The following is a 24,646-nucleotide window of genomic DNA, read 5'->3' as shown; positions in this document are numbered from 1 at the left end:
TTGTTTGCCATTGCAGAGATCTGACAACAATCAGTGTGGCTGGTAAAACCGAGGGGCCTTACCAGAACAAAGATGAACAAAACTAGTCTTTAAGTTTAGCTAAAAGCCTTATTATCTGATTTATTCATAACAACAACACAATCGAGAGGTAATACTGTTACCCCATTTTACAGATGAACAAACTTAAACTCACAGAGATTAAACAATAAATGCTCAGGGGTCACAGAGCACCGGTGGCCCCAGAGTTGCAAAGGGCTCCTGAGCGCGCTCTCGCCACCACCGCGTCCAGCCCCGCCGTCTGGCTGCGCGCGCAGTTCGCGCCCCCCCCGCCCCCCCTTCCTTCGTGGGACAGTTCCCGGTACTGAGGCCTGGCGCTGTCCAGCCCTCGGGCCTGCCGCCTTCCACAAGCAAGAGAACGCGGCCCCGCGGGGCGATCCCGCCCGCAGGTCGTAGAAAAGCCGCGCCCAGCCCGGTGCAGGCCGACTCGCCCCCGGGCAACCCTCTCCAGCGGCGGCCTCCCCTCCCGCCCATCCCCTCAGCGCTGGCGGGTGGGCTCCGCCGGGAATGGCGGGAGGGGAGCTGCGAGAACGGCCCTGGCCTTCGCCTCTGCGGCCCCCTACTCCCGCCCAGAGGGCCGAAGGCAGAGAGCTTCCGCAGCCTCACCTGTCCCAGAGGCGGCGACCGTTCCAGTGACTGACGGTGCGCTCCTCCAACCCGGCCCGGGCAGGAAGGCGGCGCCCGGCCGAGACGGATGGCTTCTTTCCTCCAATCCGCGGGCGGCAGCTCTGGGTCCGTAGTCCCCGAGGCCGGCGGAGCGACAGGTGGGAGCCGCGCTCCCTCCGCCCCGCTCGCGTTCTCGAAGCGTCAGCCCCACCCAACGCAGGGTGAATTTTACTCCGAATGTCACCAAATCCTGTAGGTCGTCACCTCAGCCATCATTTTAATCAGAAGTGGAAATTCCCCAACCCTTTCCCGTCACCTCAGATGGAGGCGGGATGAATGCGTTCTCGCCGGCCAATTGTACCGCGCGACGTCCTGTGACACAATGACCGACACTTAATGGCGCCAATGAAGTCTCCCATTGTCAGGGGTCACTATGACTGACCATAAGTTCAACTAATCGACTTTAAGGTCGTGACGCGACAGTCGTAGAGGTTGACCAATAGACATAGAAAAAGACCGGAAATAGGCGCGTGGGGAGTAGGGGGAGGGTGTTCGCAACCGCCTAGGTCTGCGCGGGTCAACGCAGCTTGGGGGCCGCGAGCCAGAGAGCTGCGCGTGACGAAGAGCCTGAGCGACGGGGTCCCTTGGCCAATGATCTGCGGCGGCTGGGAAGCGTCAGCCAGTGGCGAGTGCGGGGGGCGGGAGTCAGCAGGTTAGGCAGTGAGAAGTTGGTGGCGCTGCTGGGACGGGGGGAAGGAGACGCTTCTTCCTCCTGCTGCTCCTCTCGTTCCCGGGATCGGCGGCGGCGGCCGCGAGTGACTCGGCAGCGTCTCCGGCTCCGCGTGCGAACCATGCTGACCGACGGCGGAGGCGGCGGCACCTCCTTTGAGGAGGACCTGGACTCAGTGGCTCCGCGATCCGCCCCGGCCGGGGCCTCGGAGCCGCCTCCGCCGGGAGGGGTCGGACTAGGGATCCGCACCGTGAGACTCTTTGGGGAGGCCGGGCCCGCGCCGGGAGTCGGTGGCGGCGGCAGCGGAGCGGGCGGAGGGGACGCCTCGCTGGATTTCAAGTTGGCGGCCGCCGTGCTGAGGACCGGGGGTGGAGGTGGCGCCGCTGGCAGCGACGAGGACGAGGTGTCTGAGGTACGGCTTCGGGACCCCCGCCTCCCACACAGCGTGAGGCGTGAATTCTCCCGGGCCGGCTTAGGGCCCGGCCACCCTCCCGCTGCCCCGGCGGAGTCCTTCTCTGACAGCCGTCGGCTCCATGGCGGCAGCGGCTGGGGTGCGGGCCTAGTGCGCCCTCAGCTTGCTCTTCAGCCCGGCGGCTCGAGCCGAACCGGTTCCCGGCACCTTCAGTAGATCCACAATAGGGAGTCCTTTGGTCTCTGAGCTTCGCGCGGGAACTGGGAGTCTGGCTACCTCCCGCCCACCCCGCTGTGGCGATTGGGGGGGTGGGGGCGGGGGCGGGGGCGGGGTCTCGCCTGAGTCCCTGCCCTTGGTACTGAGAGAAGAGACCGGGCGAGGGTGGGGGCGCCGGGGGGAGGTTTTCCACTGTGTGCCTCTCCCCAAGGCTGAGGGGTTGGCATTTATGCCTTCCTGTGTATCGAAGGAGGATTCTCAATTGCCCCTCTTTAGCTCGAGTCAGGTGAGTATTAAGGAGCTCTCTGCTTTACCCTGGAAAATCACGTGAGTCTTGCATCTGGGACCTTTGTGAAGTCAGGAAAAGAAAGTTCCAGTGCATCTTTGAGCTTCGTAATAACTGGATAGCTGAACTCTGGAGTTTGTTTTTTTTTTTCCCCCCTCACCTTTCAGCTTGGAGGTGAGGCACCCTACTGACACCTTTTGGAGTGAGGGGAATTAGTTACCCGATCCCTCATTTCTTTTGACTTTTAAGCATATACTGAACCTTTTAGTCTGAGCAACCTAGGGTGGTAGGCATTGTCTTCTTTGGGCTGTAGGGGAAAGGACACTACGCACACAAACACTTTTGTCTGGACTATGGCTTAGATTAATACCGTCCTGTGATAACTGTTGCTTTAAGTCCTCAGAGTTTTTGATTTTGGTTCATTCCCTATGACTGATTTTGGTGTTAAAATACTTGAGTTTCTCTGTGTGTACAATTATCCTGGCTTTTGTATTTGAGAGAAGTAAAGAGAAACTGCATTGTCTTATTCTAGGTCTTATTCTAGGTGTTTAAAACCATAGTATGTGCTTTGGAAATAACAGTGTGTGGGTTGTAAGAGAGATACTCCCTTAGGTCTGTATATTTTTGAATTTCAGCATAAGAGAAATTACTTCTAACCAAGGCGGGACAGGATTTTACAGAGTAGGCAGTTATGGGAGAGCCTGTGAACCACTTCCACTGTTGGGCTTATGAAGGCTTTCTTTTATACTTAAGATGAAAAGTGATGAAAGATGAACTTAGAACACATATACAAAGATTAGAATATTTTTCTGTGAAATTTGTAGGAGAGACTGAAAAGGTTTGCTTTGGCTTAAATGTGATATAAAGATGATGTCTTGATTTTCTGGACCATTTTTTACATAATTCTCATAAGTGAGATCAGCACTCAGTCATTTGCTTTTGCATAAGTCATATTCTTAAATTTCTTCAGAAGTTGACTGTTAATGAGTCTCCAAAGTCATAAATCTCTAATTCTTTGGACTCAAGAGCTTTTGAAGTAACCATTTCTATGAAGATTGTGCACGCGCGGGAGGACACACACACACACACACCCACACACAATTTCATTTGTAGGCCCTATACCATGTGCTTAAAAGTTAGGAGGAGAATCTGCACCTTTGTATTGTATTTTTTTTTTTTTATGTTTGTCATAGAAGTTATTTATGATTCTTACACCCATTCAGGTTAATGGTAGGGAAAAAACCCTTAGTTTCTGTTAAGTTTTCTGTGCCTAAAAAGGATTTAGATATTAAGTCTGAGACTGTTTTTCATTTTTTTGGAATGGAGGTTCCTGGGATACCAGAGACTTTAGCATAGTCTCAGGTAATGCCTGCTATGTATATAGATTCTTTTTTAATCTGTGGAAAATGTAAGTTTTTTTTTTAAATGTTTCTCCCATATCACATGGAGAAGAAATTCCTAGGTTATCTAGTCTTTGCTCTATATTGTATGTGGTAGGGTATAATCTATGGCTTTCTGAATGAAATTACTTATTTTCCCAAGCAAATTTCTTACCTTTTCTCTCTGATAGGATGAGTTATCTTCTCCCATACTATTGGCTTTGAATTTCCAGTGTAAAGAGACTGTAAATAATATTCTTTAGAAAACACTCACCCAAGTGGCATCTGATGACTAATACTAAAAATCTTTATTTTCATCTTTCCAAGGTATTATAGAACTGAGTTTTTACAATCTGGAATTCCAGATCAACAATGAGTTGGATTGTAGTTTGAGTGAAGTTTGTCTTGTTCCCTACATGGGAGAGGACTTAGGTGAGAAATGAATAAGAAATGTGGAGGTCTAGTGTATTTGCTCTAGAATTACTTGAAGTTCTATACATTTGGCAGACAGATGTAAATAGTTTAAGGACCTCTCCTTATTATCAGAGCTAACAGCTGAGTGGGGGAAAAAAAAAAGCTGTTTACCTTTGCTGAATCAAAAGACCTTTAAATTTGAGGAAGGAGTTTGGGTCTTTGTAAGTTGTTTTTTATTTTTATTTTTTAGTATTAGAACTACTAGCTTAGGGAATGTTACCATTTGATTCTTTGGTTCTTGTTTTAAACATTGGGGTAAATATTTGTTTCATAATTTCTTCAGACATATTGAGCAAGTTTCTTAGCTGTTCAAGGCCTTGACTAGAACAATCAGAACTTGCGTTGGAGCCTATTGAAATGTATCCATTGTTAGAATAGAGATCAGATTGAAAATTGTATAAAATCCAATTTTAAGAGTTGATTTTAGATTCATAGTCTTTTATTTTACGCAAGGTAAAAGAAAAAAAAAAACTCCTAAAGAATGAACTTTGGTGAGGTTTATGACTTTTAGGTTTTTTTTTGTCATAAGAATTTGTGAATATACTGCATATGCATATCTGTGACAGTCTCCTCTGAAAATTATAAAAGTGAAAAATTAAGCAGTATAGGTAGTAGATATAAGATGAAAAGTAAAAATTGTCCTCACCTCTACTGACCCTTCAAGTCACACTCTTCAGATGTAACCAATATTAAAATTTTTCTTTCAGTAAATTTACCAGTTATGACAGCTAAAAATGTCTCCAGGGGGCAAAATCACCCTTGGTTGAGAAACCACTGGTCTAGAGGCCCCTTTTACCAAGGATGGCAATTTTGTCATGAATTCTTTGTATTCAAACTTCAGGTAAACATGGTGAGTCACTGCTTTAATAGCATCTGAAGACTTAAACACTTAGAACCTGGACAAGAGCTAAGTTTAAGACAGGATACAGAAAAGTTTAATGCTGTCAGTTTCTATGGTAAATTTATCATTTTTGGGAATTTCCACTTAATATACTATATTATTTTTGAAACGTTCATTTATTTTCCATGAAAATGAATTTTCTTTAAAGATTTATTTATGCTTACAAGAACTGGAGTACAGGTCAGAAGTGGGGGGGAGGCGGGTGAGAGGATTCACCAGAGACAGAGTGGGGAACAGAGCAGGCAGACTAACTGAAATACACTGCTGAGGGGAGCAACGGGCGAGTCAGAAGAGGTCTGCTGCGCCATGTGTGTAGCTCCCAGGCCGACTGGGGATTGAACTCGTGCTGTGGATTGCTTCACAGTGCTGTGCTTAACCCCTTGTGCCAGAAGAGACGCCCAAAAATGAATTTTTTAAAAAACTTTAGGGAACTTGGTCAAGGTAGAAAAGAGTTGATTCTATGAAATATCACTACAATGAAAATAGGACATATGACTATATTTAGTGAGCAGATTTTGGAGATACTGGAAATACTTGTGAAGGATAAGTTACATATGGCATGAGTATCAGTCTTGTGCAAGTTTTGTTATATAAAGCCTTAATATTTTACATATAAAATAATCTGTTAGGGGCCTCCTTGGCGGCACAAGGGGTTAAGTCTCAGTACTATGGAGCAATCTGCAGCCTGTATAGCACAAGTTCGATCCCTGGCCAGGGAGCTAGCCCATATGGTGCAGCAGGCCTCTCCTATCTTACCTGCTGCTCCCCTCAGCAGTGTATTTCAGTAGCTCCACCTGTTCTGCTCCCCACTCTGTCTCTGGTGAATCCTCTCACCCTCCCTGCACCTCTGGCCTATACCCCAGCTCTTGTATGCATAAATAAACCTCAAAAACAGAATGATGTGTTGATGAATGTGTGCTTATTGAATGGTGGGTCAAAACAGAGTTGATTAGGTTTTGTAATAAGGAAATCCTTATGAAACTTGAAGTATGTAGAGGGTTTTCTTTTGGTTATTTCCTTACTCTGGTCTGCTATACTTTTTAATGTCTTATCCTTTCAGAATTTCTTTAAGAAAATACAAAATAAGCATTTTTGTTTTCTCCATTGTTATACAAGAGATAACATACTATCCATGTGTGATTTTTAAGTGATAAATCTGGAAAGTATTTAGACCCTTGAATCTAATCAAAGTGATAAAACATGTTAGAATGAAGTGTAGGAGATCATTTTAGTGCATTTCTTTCTGAGCCTATTAGGTAGCAGAGTGATGTCCTAGATCACCTTTGAAAATCAATTTTGGCCTTTTGATTTAATCATAAATAAACAAAATATATTGCTTTAAAGAAAGCAAGCAGTTTTCAAAAAGAACTAGTTCAGTTGGCTAATGAAAAGAAATGAACCGCCTACTTTTTTTTATTTTTTGCCAAATTTATCTTCCTACAGAACCGAAGTTGTAAGAAATAAAATTATTTTCACTCCCCACTATAAATGAACTGTTTCAGTCTATCTCCTTGGACTTCATTATTTACAATTTACGTCTCCTATTGCTTGTCTATAAAATCATAGAATCTTGGTAATAATCCTATCTCGCCTCATTGTTAGGTGACTGCTTCTGTTTATTTGATTATTTTTTTGAAGATTTATTTATTTATGCATACAAGAACTGGGGCACAAGCCAGAGGTGTTGGGGGGAATGGTAAAAGGATTCACCAGGGACAGAGTGGGGAACAGAACAGGCAGACTGACTGAAATACACTGCTGAGGGGAGCAGCGGGTGAGTCAGGAGAGGTCTGCTGCGCAATGTGGGTATCTCCCTGGCCGGGGATCGAACTCAAGCTGCAGTGACTGCGCATGGCTTCATAGGTTACTTTTTTTTTTTAAGATTCAATTATTTTATTTTTTTTTAATAGAGGCATGTTATTTATTTATTTGTTTGTTTGTTTGTTTTGTTTATGCATGCACTGGGTACAGTCAGAAGCGCCGGAGGGTGAGAGAATTCACCAGAGCCATAGTGGGGAGCAGAGCAGGCTGAAGTACTGAAGTACACTGCTGAGGGGAGCAGCGGGCAGCAGGAGAGGTCTGCGCGCCATGTGGGACCCTCCTCTGGTGGCCGGGGAGCAGCCGGGAATCGAACCGGCGCTGCAGAGGCCGCGGGCAGCTTTGCAACCCAGCGCTCAACCGCTGCGCCACTGGGGAGGCCCAAGATTTATTTATTTTTATACATGAGCTGGGGTACAGGCCAGAGGCGCGGGAGGGTAAGAGGATTCACACAGATACATAGCGGGGGAGCAGAAAGGGCAGACAATCGAAATACATTGATGAGGGGAGCAGGGGGCACTACAGGAGAGGTCTGCAAGAGCGAACCGGCACTGCACTGCAGAGGCTGCCAACAGCCTCGCAGTGCTGTGCTCAACCCACTGGGCCACTGGGGAGACCCAACCCTTGCACCACGAGGGAAGCCCCTGCCTCTGATTATTGAATACTTAGTGTATTCCAGTATCATCCTGGATACTTTTGTTATTTAATGGTTTCAACACCCCTTTCAGGTAGGTATTATCTACATTTTTATAGATGAATACATGTAGATGCAGAGAAATGATGACTCCAAAAAACAAACAGCTAACAAAAAAATGATTAAAATGTTACACAGCTAGTGAGTAGTAAAGCTAAAGTAGTAAGCTGAAAGGCCATGCTACAATTTTCCTTCTTCATATTAGGAAATTAGCAATTTTTGGTTACCAAGTGCTGTTTCTTCAATAAATGCTTGCTCCTTTCATGTTTGGAGTTTTCATAGATTGAAAGTAAAATGAGAAAAGTAAGGCCAATGAATTTCTAAACAAAGCTATTTTCCCCACTGTTTCCTGTTTTCAGATAATGTTCATATATTTTTGAAATATCCATTTTTTGAAGATTTTATTTATTTTTGCACAGAAGAACTGGGGTGCAAGCCAGAAAGTGCAGGGGCGGGTGAGAGGATTCACCAGAGACAAAATGGGGAGCAGAACAGGTAGATTTACTGAAATACACTGCTGAGGGGAACAGCAGGTAAGATAGGAGAGGTCTGCTGCACCATATATGGGTTAGCTCCCTGACTGGGGATTGGACTCAGGCCTTGGAGGTGATAGTGTGAGACTCTAGGCCACCAAGGAGGCCCCTGAAATACCCATTTATTTTTTAAAGATTTATTTGTTTATGCATACAAGAACTGGGGTACAGGCCAGAGGTGCGGGATGATGAGAGGATTCAACAGAGTAAGAGCGGGGAGCAGAACAGGCAGACTGACTGAAATCCACTGCTGAGGGGAGCAGTGGGGGTGAGACAGGAGAGGTCTGCTGTGCTATGTGGGTTAGCTCCCTGGCTGGGGATAGAACTCGTGCTGCAGTGGCTGCCAACAGCTTCATAGTGCTGACATTTAACCCCTTGCCCCACCAGGGAGGCCCCCTGAAATATCCATTTTTGACAAAATATCAAATTGGAAACCTCATATCAGGACCCTGGGTAAAGCTTCAAACCTGGGAACCACTGAGTTAAGTCACTTGCCCGGGTTCACACAGCTATTTAGTAGCAGAAAATTTATAGAAGAGAATATATCCTTTCACTCTTGTTTTAATTATCTTGCCTGCTAGATTGTCTTACTATCTACTTCTCTTCTGATGCATTACAACTGAGATTTAAATTGATTGCTTAAGAAAAGCTTAACTCAGACTGGCATATAATTCATGGTTGACTTTGTTGAAAAAAACTTAATATTATTTAGTGAAACTGATGATTACCATGTAGCTCAACATATTAAGAAAGCAGTCAAATGTGTGCCATTGAGTATAAGGGCACTTTTTTCTAAGAGAATTTGAAAAGGTGAGGCCTTCTCATTATTAATTTTATTTTTTTTTAAAGATTTATTTATGCATATAAGAACTGGGGTACAGGTCAGAGGTGCAGGGGGTGAGAGGATTCACCAGAGACAGAGTGGGGAACAGAACAGGCAGATTGACTGAAATACACTGCTGAGGGGAGCAGCGGGCGAGGCAGAAGGGGTCTGCTGCACCACGTGGGTAACTACCTGGCTGGCCGGTGATCGAACTCGTGCTGCAAATGCTGCCACTGAGTATAACGGGCACTCTTTTCTAAGAGAATTTCATAATTTAACTTACTTGAAAAGGTGAGGCCTTGTCATTACTAATTTTAAAAGAATTAAGAAATATGAAAAGCATTGATCTAGAAAGGCATATATCCAGCTTCACACCTTTGCCAACATGGGAAACATTAGTTTTCTTGCAATATTGTTATACTATAATTTTATCTGTAAAAATTAAAATCCATGTATTTTATTAGTAGTTACCGCCACTGTACGCTTTGAAGAAGGAAGATCATTTAATGAAGGATGATTTACTGTTTTGCCTTTCTTCCTGGCAACTTTATCTAAACCAGGGAAAAAGTAACATTGCGTATAGGCGCTTTTTTTTTTTTTAGAGATTTATTTATGTATACAAGAACTGGGGTTCAGGCCAGCGGTGTGGGGGGTGAGAGGACTCACCAGAGACAGAGTGAGGAACAGAACAGGAAGATCGACCGAAACACACTGGTAAGGGGAGCAGCGGGTGAGTCAGGAGAGATCTGCTCCTCCATGTGGGTTGCTCCCTGGCTGGGGTTCAAACTCGTGCTGCAGTGACCGCAGACAGCTTCACAGGCTGCATCCCAACCCCCTGCGCCACCAGGGAGGCCCAATAGGCTCTTTTTTATTTGCTACACTGAAATTTAGCAGCTTTTTTTTTTAAAAAAAAAAAAATATTTATTTATTTATTTATACAAGCACTGGGTACAGCCAGTAGCTCGGGAGGGTGAGAGAATTCGCCAGAGCAGGGAACAGAACAGGCAGAAGGACCGAAGTACACTGCTGAGGGGAGCAGCGGGCGGCAGGAGAGGTCTGCGCGCCATGTGGGACCCTCGCTGGCAGCCGGAGATTGAACTGGAGCTGCAGAGGCTGCAGGTAGCTTCTTAGCCCAGCACTCAACCGCTGTGCCACCAGGGGAAGCCCAAGCAGCTCTTTATCTAAGAGCACATTTTGACTTTCCTCCACTACATACATCTTCATTGTCCTTAATAATGATTTCAGTAGTAAAAAGTATGTGTGTGTGTGTTTTTTTTAAAGGAGCTCTCCCCCCACTGTATTCTAGTGGTTTGACTCACTTGTGTTAGTGTGCAATTTGGAAAAGGAAAATGCAATATACCCCCAGGGATTAGCCCTAAAAACCAAAGAATTGAACAGAACAGTTTGAGTTGATAAGGTATAAATTGGATGTGTTTAAGGATTTGTAATGAGGACAGTTAGGTTGGAAAACAAGTTGTTTTTTATTCCCAAAGATTTATTTATTTATGCATACAAGAGCTGGGATACAGGCCAGAGGTGTGTGTGTGGGGGGGGGTGGGGGGGCGCCTGGTGAGAGGATTCACCAGAGACAGAGTGGGGAACAGAACAGGCAGATTGAAATACATTGCAGAGGTGAGCAGCCGGCGAGTCAGCAGCGGGTGAGTCAGCAGTGGGCGGGTCAGGAGAGGTCTGCTGTGACATGTGGGTTAGTTAGCTCCCTGGCTGGGGATCGAACTTGTGCTGCAGTGGCTTTGAGTTTTAACCTCTTGTGCCAACCAGGGAGGCCTGGAAAACAAGTTTTGTTGTGGTAAAATTATGTAACAAAATTTATCATTTTAACCCTTTGTTTTTTAAATTTTATTAAAAATAGATATATAACATAAAATTTACCATTTTAATCATTTAAAAATTTTGTTAAAATACACATTACATAATTTCATAGTTCAGTGGCATTAAGTATATTCACATTGTTATACAATCCTTACCATCAACCATCTCCAGAACTTTTTCATCTTCCCCAAACTGAAACTCTGTACCCATTAAAGAGTAATTCCTTAGCCTGGCTTTTCCAGCCCCTAGCAACCATAAATCCACTTTCTTTCTCTTTTAATTTGACTACTCAGTCAATTTCAAATAAATGGAATGGCATAATTTTTTGACTGTCCTTTTTCACTTAGTGTAATTTCTTCAAGGTTTATCCATATTGTAGAATGTGTCAGAATTTCATTCCTTTTAAAGGCTGAATATTATTCTACTATTTGTACATTCCACATTTTGTTTTCCATTTATTTGTTGATGGGTATTCGGGGTGTCTCTCCCTTTTGGATATTGTGATTATGTTGGTGTGTTCATGGGCGTATGAATGTTCTAATCCCTGCTTTCAGTTCTTTTGGGTATATACCCATAAATTGGATTGCTGGATTATATGGTAATTCTATTTTTAATTTTTTGGGGGAGTCATTGTACTGTTTTCCATAGCAGCTATACCAATTTACATTCCCACCAGCAGTGCTCTAGGGTTTCAGTTTCTCCACATTCTAGCCAATACTTGTGTTTTATATCTTTACAGTAATAATATATTCAGATCTTTTGCCCTTTTTAAATTGGGTTTTTTGTAGGAGTTCTTCATATATTCTGGTATTAATCCCTTATCAGTATAAATTTGCACATATTTTCTCCTAATTCTTTGGCTGCCTTTTCAGTCTGCTTAAAACTTTCATCCTTGAACATTTGAATTTAAATGAAGTCCAATTTATTTTTTCTTTTGCTATCTGTGCTTTAGGTGTTATATTCATGATGTCATTGCCAAACCCAATGTCATGAAGAGTTTACTCTGTGTTTTCTTTTAAGAGTTTTGTAGTTTTAGCTCTTAGTGTCCATTTTCACACATGGTGTAAGGACAGGGTACAACTAACTTTACTCTTTTGCATACAGATATTGAGTTTTTCCAATACTATTTGTTGAAAAGACAATCATTTCCCTATTGAATGGTCTTGGCATCCTTGTTGAAAAGCAATTGACTATATAAGAGGGTTTATTTCTGGTCCTGTTCTTTTCCATTGGTCAATATGCCTGTCTTTTGTGCCAATATTACACTGTTTTGATAACTGTAACTGTTATCAAATCATGAAGTGATAGTCCTTCAACTTTTTTCTTTGTTTTCAAGATTGCTTTGGTTATTCAAGGTCCCTTGAGATTTCACATAAATTTTAAGATGTACCTTTAGAGGGAGAGAGAAATTTTTTTTTAAAGATTTATTTATTTATTTATTTATTTATTTATTTATTTATTTATTTATTTATTTATTTATACAAGCACTGGGTACAGTCAGAAGCATGGGAGGGTGAGAGAATTCACCAGAGCCAGAGCAGGGAGCAGAGCAGGCAGAAGGACCGAAGTACACTGCTGAGGGGAGCAGCAGGCGGCAGGAGAGGTCTGCGCGCCATGTGGGACCCTCCTCCGGTGGCCGGGGAGCAGCCGGGGATCGAACCGGCGGTGCAGAGGCTGCGGGCAGCTTCGCAGCCCAGTGCTCAACCACTGCGCCACCAGGGGAGGCCCGGGAGAGAGAAATTTTTTAAGATTTATTTACTTATGCACACAAGAACTGGGGTACAGGCCAGAGGTATGGGGCGAGAGTGAGAGGACTCACCAGAGACAGAGTGGGGAACAGAACAGGCAGATTGACTGAAGTACACTGCTGAGGGGAGCAGTGGGTAAGACAGGAGAGGTCTGTTGCGCTATGTGGGTTAGCTCCCTAGCATGGATCTAACTTGTGCTGCAGTGGCTGCTGATAGTGCTGAGATTTAACCCCTTGTGCCACCCTAAAGCCCTCCCTAAAGCCATTGAACTCAGTTAACATAGAATGCTGCACTATGAGTAGATGTTTGTGTAATATAATCATTTTTTTCTCAGTTTGTCCTAGTGACTAATTTGTGATTGGTGATGATGCTTTGTATTTGAGTAAATGCTAGGATGAATACTTTTATCTTTTTATATGATTAAATATGAGCCCATTCTAAAAGAATTATCTCGATATGATAGTTATTAAGCCTACTTAAATGAATCTGTAGTATTTTCTTTACTGAAGTACAATTGGAAAGTTTTCACATAGACGTTTTATGAATAAGATGGTAAAAGAGTTTGCCCATGTCAATTAATAGCTTAGAGAGGACTTTGCGCTCCTATCAGCTTGTAATTGATTTTTTTAAATCTGTGTTTACTTATTTTCTGAGAAATCTCTACATTTTTATTTTTGCCTTTTAAAAATAGCACCTGAGGGGGTGGGGGGAAGCAAATATTGTTTAGAAATGAACAATGATATAAAAAATTAATATAAAAAATAAAAATAGTACTGTTGCTGAATTTTTAGTACCATATGTGAAACATACTATCATTATCAAAGAGCAAACTCTCAGGCAATTATATTGGATACATTCTCTTTGTTGCTGCTTTTTATTTTTATTTTATTTTTTAAAGATTTATTTTATTTATACAAGAACCACGGTACAGGCCAGATGCGCGGGAGGGTGAGAGGATTCACCAGAGACAGAGCGGGGAACAGAACAGGCAGACTGACAAAATACACTGCTGAGGGGAGCAGCGGGCGAGACAGAAGAGGTCTGCTCACCATGTGGGTTACTCTGAGGCTGGCGGGGATCCAACCGGCACTGCAGAGGCTGCCGAAGGCTTCACAGCGCTGCGCTCAACCACCTGCACCACCAGGGAGGCCCGCTGCTTTTTATTTTGATAACATTTCAAATTTCCAGGGAAGTTGCAAAATGATATAATCAATTTATTTTTTATATCCTTTATCCAAATTCACCAGTTTTGTTCATCTTTTTCTCTCACCATAAACAATTTTCTGAACCACCAATTAATGTTAATTCATATTCTCTCTCTCTTCCCTTTCCCTTTTCACCTTTCCTTATATACAGTTTATTTTCTGAATCATTCAGGAGTACATTTCGTACACCATGCCTCCTTTACCCTTAAATTCTTCAGTATACATTCCTAACAATAAAAACATTCTCTTATATAACCACAATCCATTTATCAAAATAGGAAATTAAAACAGTTTTTGAAATGTTTTTCAAATTCAGGTTCCCATAGTTTCAAAAATTGAAATATAATTCACATACTGTAGAATTCATTCTTTAAAGGGTACACTTTAGAGGTTTTAAAAATATATTCACAAAGTTATACAACCATCACCACCGTCTGTTTTAAAATTATTTTCATTACTACCATGTGAAACCTTGTACCCATTAACAGTCATTTCCCATTCCCCTTTCTCTGCAGCCCCAGGAAACCACTAATCTACTTTTTGTCTCTGCATTTGTCTAGTCTCAGTATTTCATGTAAATGGGCTCATATGAGATGTGGTTGTGTCAGACTTTTTTCACTTACAGTATGGTTTTCAAAGTTGTTCTATATGTATCAGTGCTTGGTTGGAATAACTGTTATCTAATCATGATATATCTACCACATTTTGTTCATTGATTGATGACATTGGTTGCTTCCACATCTTGACATTATAAACAGTGATACTTTGAACATTTGTTTACAACTTTTGCATGAACTTATTTTTTCAGTTCTCTTGGGTATGTATGGTGGAGTAGAATTTGCTAAGTTATATTATGCTCTATGTGTGAACTTTCTGAGTAACTGCTAAGGTGTTTTCTACAGTAGCTGCATCATTTTACGTTCCCATCAGTAATGTATATGAGGGTTTCAGTTTCTCCAAATTCTTGCTAACATCTTGTTTGTTTTGATTATAGCCATCTTGGTATAGAATTGTATATCATTGTGATTTTGATTTGCATTTCTCTTAATGACTAATGAAGCTGAACAACTTTTTCTGTGCCTAATGGCCATTTGTATACCTTTGGAGAAATGTCTATTCAAAACCTTTTTCCCATTTCTTGATTGAGTTATTTGTCTTTTTATTGTTGAATTGTGATGGTGGGCAAATATTTTCTCCCATTCCATGAGTTTTATCAGTTTTCTTGTGTCATTAAAATTTAAAAATTGTAGTGATGCCCAATTATTATTTAAAAAAATTTATTGATTTCCCATTCATTTGTAGACATATCAGGACTACAGCTTCACACCTCATCATGCACACATGCCTAATTATTCCTCCACAAAGCTCCAGTGCCAGTGTACTATCACATTATCCCTTCTAGCCTTCCTTTCCGTCCCCTCCCAGTTGAGTCTAAGAGTAGTTGACTCTCCCAATTTGATTTCTTTGGTTATTTATACTCCACAAGTGGGTGAAATCATCTTATAAAATTGTCTTTTACTTTCTGACTTATATAACTTAGTATAATCCCCTAAAATCCTTTCATGTTATCCAAAAAAGCACTGTATCTTTTTTTTTTTTTGTTAGTAGAATACTGTTTCATTGAGTATATATACTACAATTTCTTTATGCAATAATCTACTGATAGTTATATAGGTTGATTCTATGCCTTGGCTACTATGAATAATGCACAACCCAATCTGTATGTTTTTTTTTTTCACAACAGCTTTATAGTTTTAACTCTTATATTTAGGACTTTGATCCTTTTTTCAGTTAATTTTTATGTAAGGTGTGAGACTTAATTCAGTTTTTTGAAAGTGGATATGCGGTTGTCCCAATACCATATATTGAAAAGTATCTTTTGCTATTACATTGTCTTGCCACCCTTGTTAAAAATCAGTATGACGATTTATTTCTATTCCATTGATCTACCTGTCTTATGTCAATTCCATGTTTTCTTGGTTACTGTACCTTTTTATAATAAGTTTTTAAATTGGGAAGTGTAAGTCTCCCAACAGTTCTTTTTCAAGATTTATTTGGCTATTCTGAGTTATTGATATGTTCTTGTTCTCTTCATGTGATCTTTGAAAGAGGTGTAATAGGGAATGTTTAATTTGCTGCAAAATTTGTGCACATATAAAAGATTGTCTTCCTCCTTGCATTCATATTCTACCTTCCCTGAAATTTCTGCCCTTCTCTTATATACTGAAGGTTGATGGAGGAAATCATTTTTTAAGCCTGTTCTTCAGGCTGCCAGAGAGCAAATTGTCATAGTATTAGTGGGTTTTTATTTTTATTTATTTTTAAATTAATGATTCTCCTTCCCACCAAAACCTGAGTATACATTTGAGAGGAAATAGAGCTGAAGAGGGAAGAGATGGTTGGTTTGGGTAGTTACAGTCCAAGTGTATTCTATGTAGATTGTAGTCAACAAGAAGAATATATACAAAATTTCTTTTTCCACAAGTGGGTAAGTGGAGAGAAAAAACCATAGCAATTAGACTTTTACATCAGGTATCTTCTAATAACCACGTAAAAGGTGTGAATTCAATATTTAAGTAACATGCAATTTGCTTGACACCAAAGTCAGTGTTATCACCCATGTGATTAAATTGCAAAGCAAATCATGGATGTCGCTGTTCAGATAGTCCCTCCCAATTATGTTAAATTACTAGTTATTTTGACTCTATGAACGGTGAGTCTGTACTGTATTTTAGTACCTGTTTTACTTAGGACTGGACCAGCAGGTTAACAAAGAAAAGTTTATTTTCCTTTAGTTTGAAGAGACAATTATTGAAGGCTATACTTAAATCAAGTGCATAGATTTGACCTATATTTCTCCAACATAATACAGAGTAGTATCATAGTATCAAAGGAACATGTTAGTGTGTATTATTCACTCATTCTCTACAGAAGAAAGATAGAGTTTAGTGTAAGGTAGAGCCTTTCTTCATGAACTCAAATCTTGCATAGTAAAATTTTGTCTTTCAGAGATTTCAGTTCTTGGCAATTTTTTAAAGAATTCTGAATGGTATGGTAGAGTGGATTTATTTATCCCACAATAAATGGAGTCTACTATTTGTTAAGCTTTGTGTTAGACTTTCAGATTATAAAAATGAAAAAAAATGGTACCTGACCTTGAAGGTATTACTCTTTTAAGGAACATGAACAATTCAGGGAAATAGGTAAATTTATTCAAATTATATTTGCCCTTCTAAATTCTTTTTAGATGTTAAGAAATTATGTATTTGAGTGTTAGTTCTAGGCATTGTACACTTCAACTGCATTTCTTTATTTTCTTTTCTCTGATCTTATAATAGCCAAAGATCCTAAATTCAATGTGTGGATCACTCCCCTGCATTAGTTGGATGACCACCATATAGGTTGATATTTGGGTGTGTTACATCAGGAGTTTAAAGTGGCAGGTTTAAAGGGGCAGTGATTTAAAATGAAAGGATACCAAGTCCATCAGCATAAAATGGTCTTGTACTTATGTTTAAGCAAAACCACAAGTGCTTCATTATGTTCTATAAAATCTACAAGCATGTACTGCTTCTGTGCCTTTGGCATTTGCAGTAGCTTTCTTCTCTTAGATATCCATGTGGCTTTCCTCTCTCACATCTTTTATCAGTTTGCTAAGAGGCCTTCCACCTGTCTCCTGTATATATGTGCCATAAACATCCCAGGCTCACCAGTTCGGAAATTGAGTTCATTTTTTCCTCCATTCCTATAACCCCCCACCTTTGTGAATTGTATTGCTTTAAAACTAGTCATTGTAGTCAGAATCCTCAGAGTTCCCATCTGCTATTTTTTCTCACCACACTCATTTAAGCAGGCATAAGTCTGATAGGTTTTTCTTAACATCTTGTTTGTCCCTTTTCCTATTCTTACTCCCTTTACCCTGTGTCAAACCATCATTTGTCTTCTGCACTTACTGTAAGTTTAATTATATCACTCCCTTGTCAAATAATCCTTTCTGTACATTCTATAAAGGCATACAAGGTTATTTAGGATTTAGGCTTCTATTTTTCCAATCCTATTCTTGCTGTACCCTACTTTATTTGCATTTTATATTCCAGCCATATCAAATTGCTGTAGTTCTCTGAACATATCAAGACATTTATGCCCTGGTATATTTGCTTCCACTGCTTCTAAAATCATTTTAGCTACTATATATGCGGAATGCTTATTGCCTGCTGGGCTAATAATTAATCTACGTATTCTCAAGAAGAAAGGTGTATTATTTCCAATTTACAGATAAGGAAGGCAAAGTTAAGAGGCATTCTGTAACATATATTAAAATTGTATATCTAATAATGAGAGAGCCAGGATTTGAATTCAGGTATTTTGGACTCTAAGTCCAAGTTTATAACTCCCAAGTCCATGTTTATTACCACTACTGTACACTGCTGCTGTCACTTTTGTCCTTCTTTCCTATCCTGTTGGATTCTTTCTTGTTCCAGAGTTGTCATCTCCAACTGATTTTCTTCCTTACTACCCCAGTTAGAATTGACCATTCCTTCCACTCTGTTCCCTGTGTAATTGTGTATAGATCATAGCATTTCTGGTACACTATTACATTTATTTGATTATCTGTCTTAATGAGCAGGAATCATGTTATTTAATTTTGTGTTCCCAGTATATAGTAGAATGTCTGGCTCATGGTGAGTGCTTAATAAATGTTGAATGATTGTATATGCTCAGGTTACTTGTTTGTCTAAAACAGGTATAATGGATTTTACATTTTTTTTCAAAGATTTATTTATGCATACAAGAACTGGGGTACAGGCCAGAGGTGTGGGGGCTGAGAGGATTCACCAGAGACAGAGTGGGGAACAGAACAGGCAGATTGACTGAAATACATTGCTGAGGAGAACAGCGGGATCAACAGGAGAGGTCTGCTGCACTATGTGGGTCACCTCCCTGGCTGGGAATTGAACTCATGCTGCACTGGCTGCTGATAGCTTCATAGTGCTGTGACTTAACCCCTTGCGCCACCAGGGACGGCCCCGATTTTATATTATTTTTACAAAGTGTAGAGAGTAAGAAAGATAAGGTCTTTAGGTAAATTGAATTTAATAGTACTAATAGTAGTAATCATAATAATAATTGATATTTGTTGAGGAGTTACCATGTGTTAAACACTATTATGTACTTTTATTAATGTTTTTATACTTAATCATCAATAAACCAGTAATATACTAATTGCCATTCTTATTTTATAACTGAGGAAAATGAATGTCAGAGAGGTAAAACAGATTAGCTAAAATCACTGAGCCAGATGGTCTGGCATTCTGAGGTTTCTTGCTCTTAGTCTTAATGGCATTAATTGGAGGTTTATAGATGTTTGAGGCTCTTTTTAACTTACTAAAATTGAGTGCTTCTTTAGAGTGTCAATGTTTATTTTCTTTTTAGAGCAGAAGCCAGGACTTCTTTCTGAAATCAACAAAACCCATTTATTATCATTGGGAAAATACAGAGTAATGTTTCTTTTTCAAAGTTAAGATTTTCATGTCCTTAATTGCCATATACTTCATTCCTTGTGACTTCTAATGAGTATGTGAGCAGTCTACTTTTCCAAAAACCAATTGTGTCACAAAATTTGTTGTTTGTGTACTGGTTAGAAATAATGTAGATGTCGTTGCCAGAAATTACCAAACACAAGCATGACTTGTCTGTCCTTGTAGGAACTCTGGGAGAGAGGAAATACAATTAAATCCATTATATTTAAGTAAGTTTTTTTACTGACATAACTTTTTTTTTTTCCTGACATAACTTTTATGGTTGAATTGTGACATGATACTTCTAGATTCTCTGCTTACTTCATTGGTTAGTATTTTTATTTTTATATTCCATTATTTGGGAGATTCACTTCGTACACTTGATGTGGTAAAGGAGGTGTCAGCTTTGAAGTCTGAAATACCTGTCTTCAGATCCCTGCATGGTTATGTGTGCTTGGTCAAGTCACTTAATTTTTTTTTGAATTTCAGTTACTTAAAATGAAGATCACTCAATTTATCTTATCAAGTAGTTAAGATGATTGAATAGAATAATATGTGGAAAATGCTGACACACGTGAGCCATTGTATATATGATTTTTTTTTTTTTTTTTTTTTTTTATTTATTTTTTTTTTTTTTTATTATTTTTATAGAGGCATGCTTTATTATTTGTTTGCTGGTTTGTTTGTTTTGTTTATACATGCACTGGGTACAGTCAGAAGCGCGGGAGGGTGAGAGAATTCACCAGAGCCAGAGGGGGAGCAGAGCAGGCAGAAGGACCGAAGTACACTGCTGAGGGGAGCAGCGGGCGGCAGGAGAGGTCTGCACGCCATGTGGGACCTCCTCCGGTGGCCGGGGAGCAGCCGGGGATCGAACCGGCGCCGCAGAGGCCGCGGCAGCTTCGCAACCCAGCGCTCAACCGCTGCGCCACCGGGGAGGCCATTGTATATATGATTTTTTTAAAAGCACTTAATGATAGATATTTAAAAAGCCATCACATTTAGAGACTTCAAAAAATAATAGCGACTACATTAAAACTATAGTTAAGAAATGAAGTTTCTGTAGCTGGGCAAAGTAGGGTTCATTTTCTCCAGCTTTAACTTAGAATTAGAAAAAGCAGGATGATTTTCTCGTGCTTTTGTGAAGTATCAGAAATCCCAAGATGCTATTTATGTTTTTTGAGAAAAAAATAGTGGATCTGAAATAGGGAGCACAATTTTTTTTGTAGAAAGAAACTTGAAATGTTTTTAGGTTAAAGAATACAGCCTTTTCGGGCCTCCCCGGTGGCTCAGTGGGTTGAGCGCCGTGCCGTGAGGCTGTCCGCAGCCTCTGCAGCGCGGGTTACATCCCAGCGGATCCCGTCCGGCTGGCCAGGGTCCCACATGGCGCAGCAGACCTCTCCTGCTGCGCCCACTGCTCCCCTCAGCAGTGTCTTCGGTCTGGTCAGTCGGCCTGTTCTGCTCCCTGCTCTGTCTCTGGTGAATTCTCTCACCCTCCCGCGACTCTGACTGTACCCCAGTTCTTGTATAAATAAATCTTAAAAAAAAAAAAATACAGCCTTTTCATTCTACTATTTCAAAATATTGTTGTTGATTGTATTGAGCCATATAGTATCAAAATTCATTTTTTTCAAAAAATTATTTATACAAGCGCTGGGTACAGTCAGAAGTGCGGGAGGGTGAGAGAATTCACCAGAGTCAGAGCAGGGAGCAGAGCAGGCAGAAGGACCGAAATACACTGCTGAGGGGAGCAGCGGGTGGCAGGAGAGGTCTGTCGCGCCATGTGAGACCCTCGCCCTGTGGCCGGGGATTGAACCGGGGTTGCAGAGGCTGGGGGCAGCTTCGCAACCCAGCGCTCAACCGCTGCGCTCCCGCGGAGTCCCTCAAAATTCATTCTTAAATGTATCATTATGAAGTCCTGGATTGCAACTTTATTACTTCCTTCCTTTGAGTGCATCTTGGGGCATGTTTTGTGATGGATGTCACTGTTGCAAATTTGGAGTACAGTGTTTTTTTTTTTGCAAAAAGTGCTTGCTGTGTCCTTTAGTAATTTTCTGTGGAACACTGACCTCTTCTTTTCACTGTTACAAGAAGAAATGAATAGGAAGTCACCTGCATTCTAAAATTTGTGTAAATGCTGCTGACTTGAAGTAGAGGGCTTAATTTGGGTATGGAAAGGTCACAACATGATGATCTATTCAAATATAAACTAAAAAAGAAGAAAAATAGCAAGGATAATTTTAAAAATGTACATTTTTGACATTTAAAATGTTTTAGCATCCCATTTTTTTTTTCAAATTAACAAACCACTGTGCCTTACACTTAAAGTTCAGAATAGGAATAAGTCAAATGGCAAACATCCTTCTAGGAGAATATTTCAAGTAGGATTGAATTTGAACCTAGGTTATCAAGTTTCTTCCACTGTGTATTTTAGAATACACTCTAATTTTGTTTGTGTCCAATGGTTTGGTTGCAATATGATAGATTTTAAGGTATATAATACTAGAGTTATTTTCATTTTTATGTGTAATATAGCATCCCATTTTTAAACTTTTTTTTTTATGGAGGCATGTTTTATTTATTTATTTATTTGTGTGTTTTGTTTATTCATGCACTGGGTACAGTCAGAAGCGCGGGAGGGCGAGAGAATTCGCCAGAGTGGGGAGCAGAGCAGGCAGAAGGACCGAAGTACACTGCTGAGGGGAGCAGCGGGCGGCAGGAGAGGTCTGCGCGCCATGTGGGACCCTCCTCTGGTGGCCTGGGAGCAGCCGGGGATCGAACCGGCGGCCGCCGCGGGCAGCCTCGCAAGCCAGCGCTCAACCACTGCGCCACCGGGGAGGCCCAGCATCCCATTTTTAATGATCAAATTTGAATTTCCTTTTTTTAAAGATTTATTTACTTGTTTTTATTTATGCATACAAGAACTGGGGTACAGGCCAGAGGTATGTTGGGTGAGAGGATTCACCAGAGACAAAGTAGGAAGCAGAACAGGTGGATTGACTGAAATGCACTGCTGAGGTGAGTAGCGGGCAAGTCAGGAGAGGTCTGCTGTGCCATGTGAGTCCCCTTCCTGGCTGGGGATCAAGTTAGTGCTGCAGTGGTTGCTGATGGCTTCATGGTGTTGAAACTTAACCCCTTGGGCCACCAGGGAGGTGCCACAAATTTGAATTTCTTAAGGGAACTTTGTTTTTGAAGGTTTGTGAGGAAAGGTAATATTTTATAAATTTTAGCCTTCTCATGAACTTGGTCATAGCTCCATTTGGAACTTAGGGAATTATTCTTAAAGGTTATCAGAAATGAACTGTGGCTACTAATATTTTAGTCTTTAGCTCAATACAAAATCATGTATTGTGTTAAAAATAAAAAATTCATAAACCATTTTGTTTATTAAAAGACAGTCTGTAAAAAATGTATTTTCAAAATATTTGAGAGCTTGCTGTTTTTTTTAATTGCATTTGACAACATGACTGGAGAATATATACACAAAAATGTGTAATATGGAAGTTTTATGATAGAATATTCTTTTTTACAAATTTTTCTAACTAGCAATGCTATTTCCAAAAATACAACCTTGGAGAAGGTAATAATTGGTTATTGGTTTTATTATTTTACTATTATAAGACTTAAAATATTAACATTGAAAACTTTTTTTTTTTTTTTAAAACAGTTTATTTTTTTTTTTTAAAGATTTATTTATTTATTTATACAAGCACTGGGTACAGTCAATAGCGTGGGAGGGTGAGAGAATTCACCAGAGCCAGAGCGGGGAGCAGAGCAGGCAGAAGGACCAAAGTACACTGCTGAGGGGAGCAGCAGGTGGCAGGAGAGGTCTGCGCGCCATGTGGGACCCTCCTCCGGTGGCCAGAGAGCAGCCGGGGATTGAACCGGCGCTGCAGAGGCTGCGGGCAGCTTCACAACCCAGCGCTCAACCGCTGCGCCACCAGGGAGGCCCAACATTGAAAACTTTTATTATATATAGCACTGCTTACTTAATGAAGCCTGATAGAATTTTTTTTTTTTTTTTTTTTAGTGTAGGTGAGTTTTGGCCAACTCATAGCTGGGTTAATAAATGATTTTTCTAACTAGATTTGACCAGGATGACTCAGGGTTTTTGTTTTTTTTGTTGTTGTTGTTTGTTTGTTTGTTTGTTTTTAATGAAATAATAGTTGAATCTGGTGAAATTCCCTTGTAACTGTTGCCATCCAGTGGTTCATTTCTGAAATGTCAGATGGGATAAAAAAATGAGACAAAATGTGTGTTCCTCCTTGCCTTTGTTTAAATTTTAGTTAAGGCTAAAACCCTCATTTTTTTTTTAAAAAAAAGGCAGCAGGGAAAAGACTTTTGAGGAGGAAAATAGAAACTGATTTGCCTTTAGCATATTAGAAGAGATTACCTAAAGAGAAAAACCAGGTAGTTTTTTGTGGGCCAGACTAACTCTTAGCCATTTTCCTTCACCTTTTATTTTTGTACCTAACCATTGGTCGAAAAAATATCTGCAATGTTTAAGACTTGAAGTAAACTTTCTTACCATGGCAAAACAGTGCCTTTAAAGATGAATGTTTTGTTTGTTGCTAATTGATGCTTCAGGATAAGATGAGCTGTGTAACTTTACCATTAAGCAATAAGGAATTTTCTGTAAGCTTTTAACTATATGTGAGAAACTGAGGTTTTTATATTCATTTACATGATGAAGACTTATTTCATTAGATATGTCATTATTATAGAATGGCATATCCATGCTGTAGACTTTTTGTGTGTTATGTCCCCAAGCCTTTTATATTAAATGTGTGGAACTGATTTTAATCTCTCCATGTAGCTGTAAATGGTTTCTATCTTGACTGACTAGATATATTATACTATCTAGATATATTATACTCAAAATTGTAAGAATATATTTCAACAGGTTTATCACATAAGATGTTTATGAACTACCAAAAATAATATCCCAAATATTCACAAAGTAATAGGCACATTGGATATTTTGTTCTTTTATTGGTTTTATATTGAGATGGGTTTTTAAAGATAGGAATTCACCTATCTTTAAAGATAGGAAAAAGGCAATAGTAAAATTGAGTATTTTTAGGCACATCTAATTGACAAAAATGTACACAAACCATTTATGTGTTTAGTGATATGTGTAAGTATAACTAATAAGTATAACTAATATATAACTCACATAAGTGTAACTAATTCTGATTTTTTCCACAAGTGTTGTTAACTACTTAAAATTTGATCTTTTAACTAGGTAAGAATGTAAATAAGAAATGTCCAAAAGTGCACTTGAAGGTTCAAATGAGCATCACAGGAAAAAAAAATTCTACGTAAAATGATGCATATTAACTTGTGGCAATCATTTCACAATATATACAGACGTAAAATTCTTTTAACAATGTTAAATATCAGTTATATCTCAATAAC

The 24,646-nt window shown here is 40.2% G+C and overlaps 1 protein-coding gene across 5 annotated transcripts in view; it reads left to right on the top strand.

The window, feature by feature from the left end:
- Positions 1–1,373: 1,373 nt before the first annotated feature.
- ANKHD1 (ankyrin repeat and KH domain containing 1) overlaps positions 1,374–24,646 on the top strand; it is a 132,077-nt gene continuing 108,804 nt past the window's right edge. For 2 of the 5 annotated variants that reach the window (XM_037509151.2, XM_037509150.1), the window contains exon 1: positions 1,375–1,805. In XM_037509151.2, the coding sequence (XP_037365048.1) occupies positions 1,515–1,805 (291 nt within the window). In that variant the 5' untranslated portion in view covers positions 1,375–1,514. Of the gene's footprint in view, positions 1,806–24,646 lie in introns of all 5 variants that reach the window. The other 3 variants (XM_037509152.2, XM_054694320.1, XM_037509153.1) reach the window with 3 other exon arrangements.

This window comes from Talpa occidentalis, unplaced genomic scaffold (genome assembly GCF_014898055.3).
Source record: "Talpa occidentalis isolate TD23 unplaced genomic scaffold, MPIMG_talOcc4v2.1 talOcc4.13, whole genome shotgun sequence".
Taxonomy (NCBI): domain Eukaryota; kingdom Metazoa; phylum Chordata; class Mammalia; order Eulipotyphla; family Talpidae; genus Talpa; species Talpa occidentalis.
Note: the sequence above shows the minus strand (reverse complement) of the source record. Positions and strands in the feature narration are given on the sequence as shown.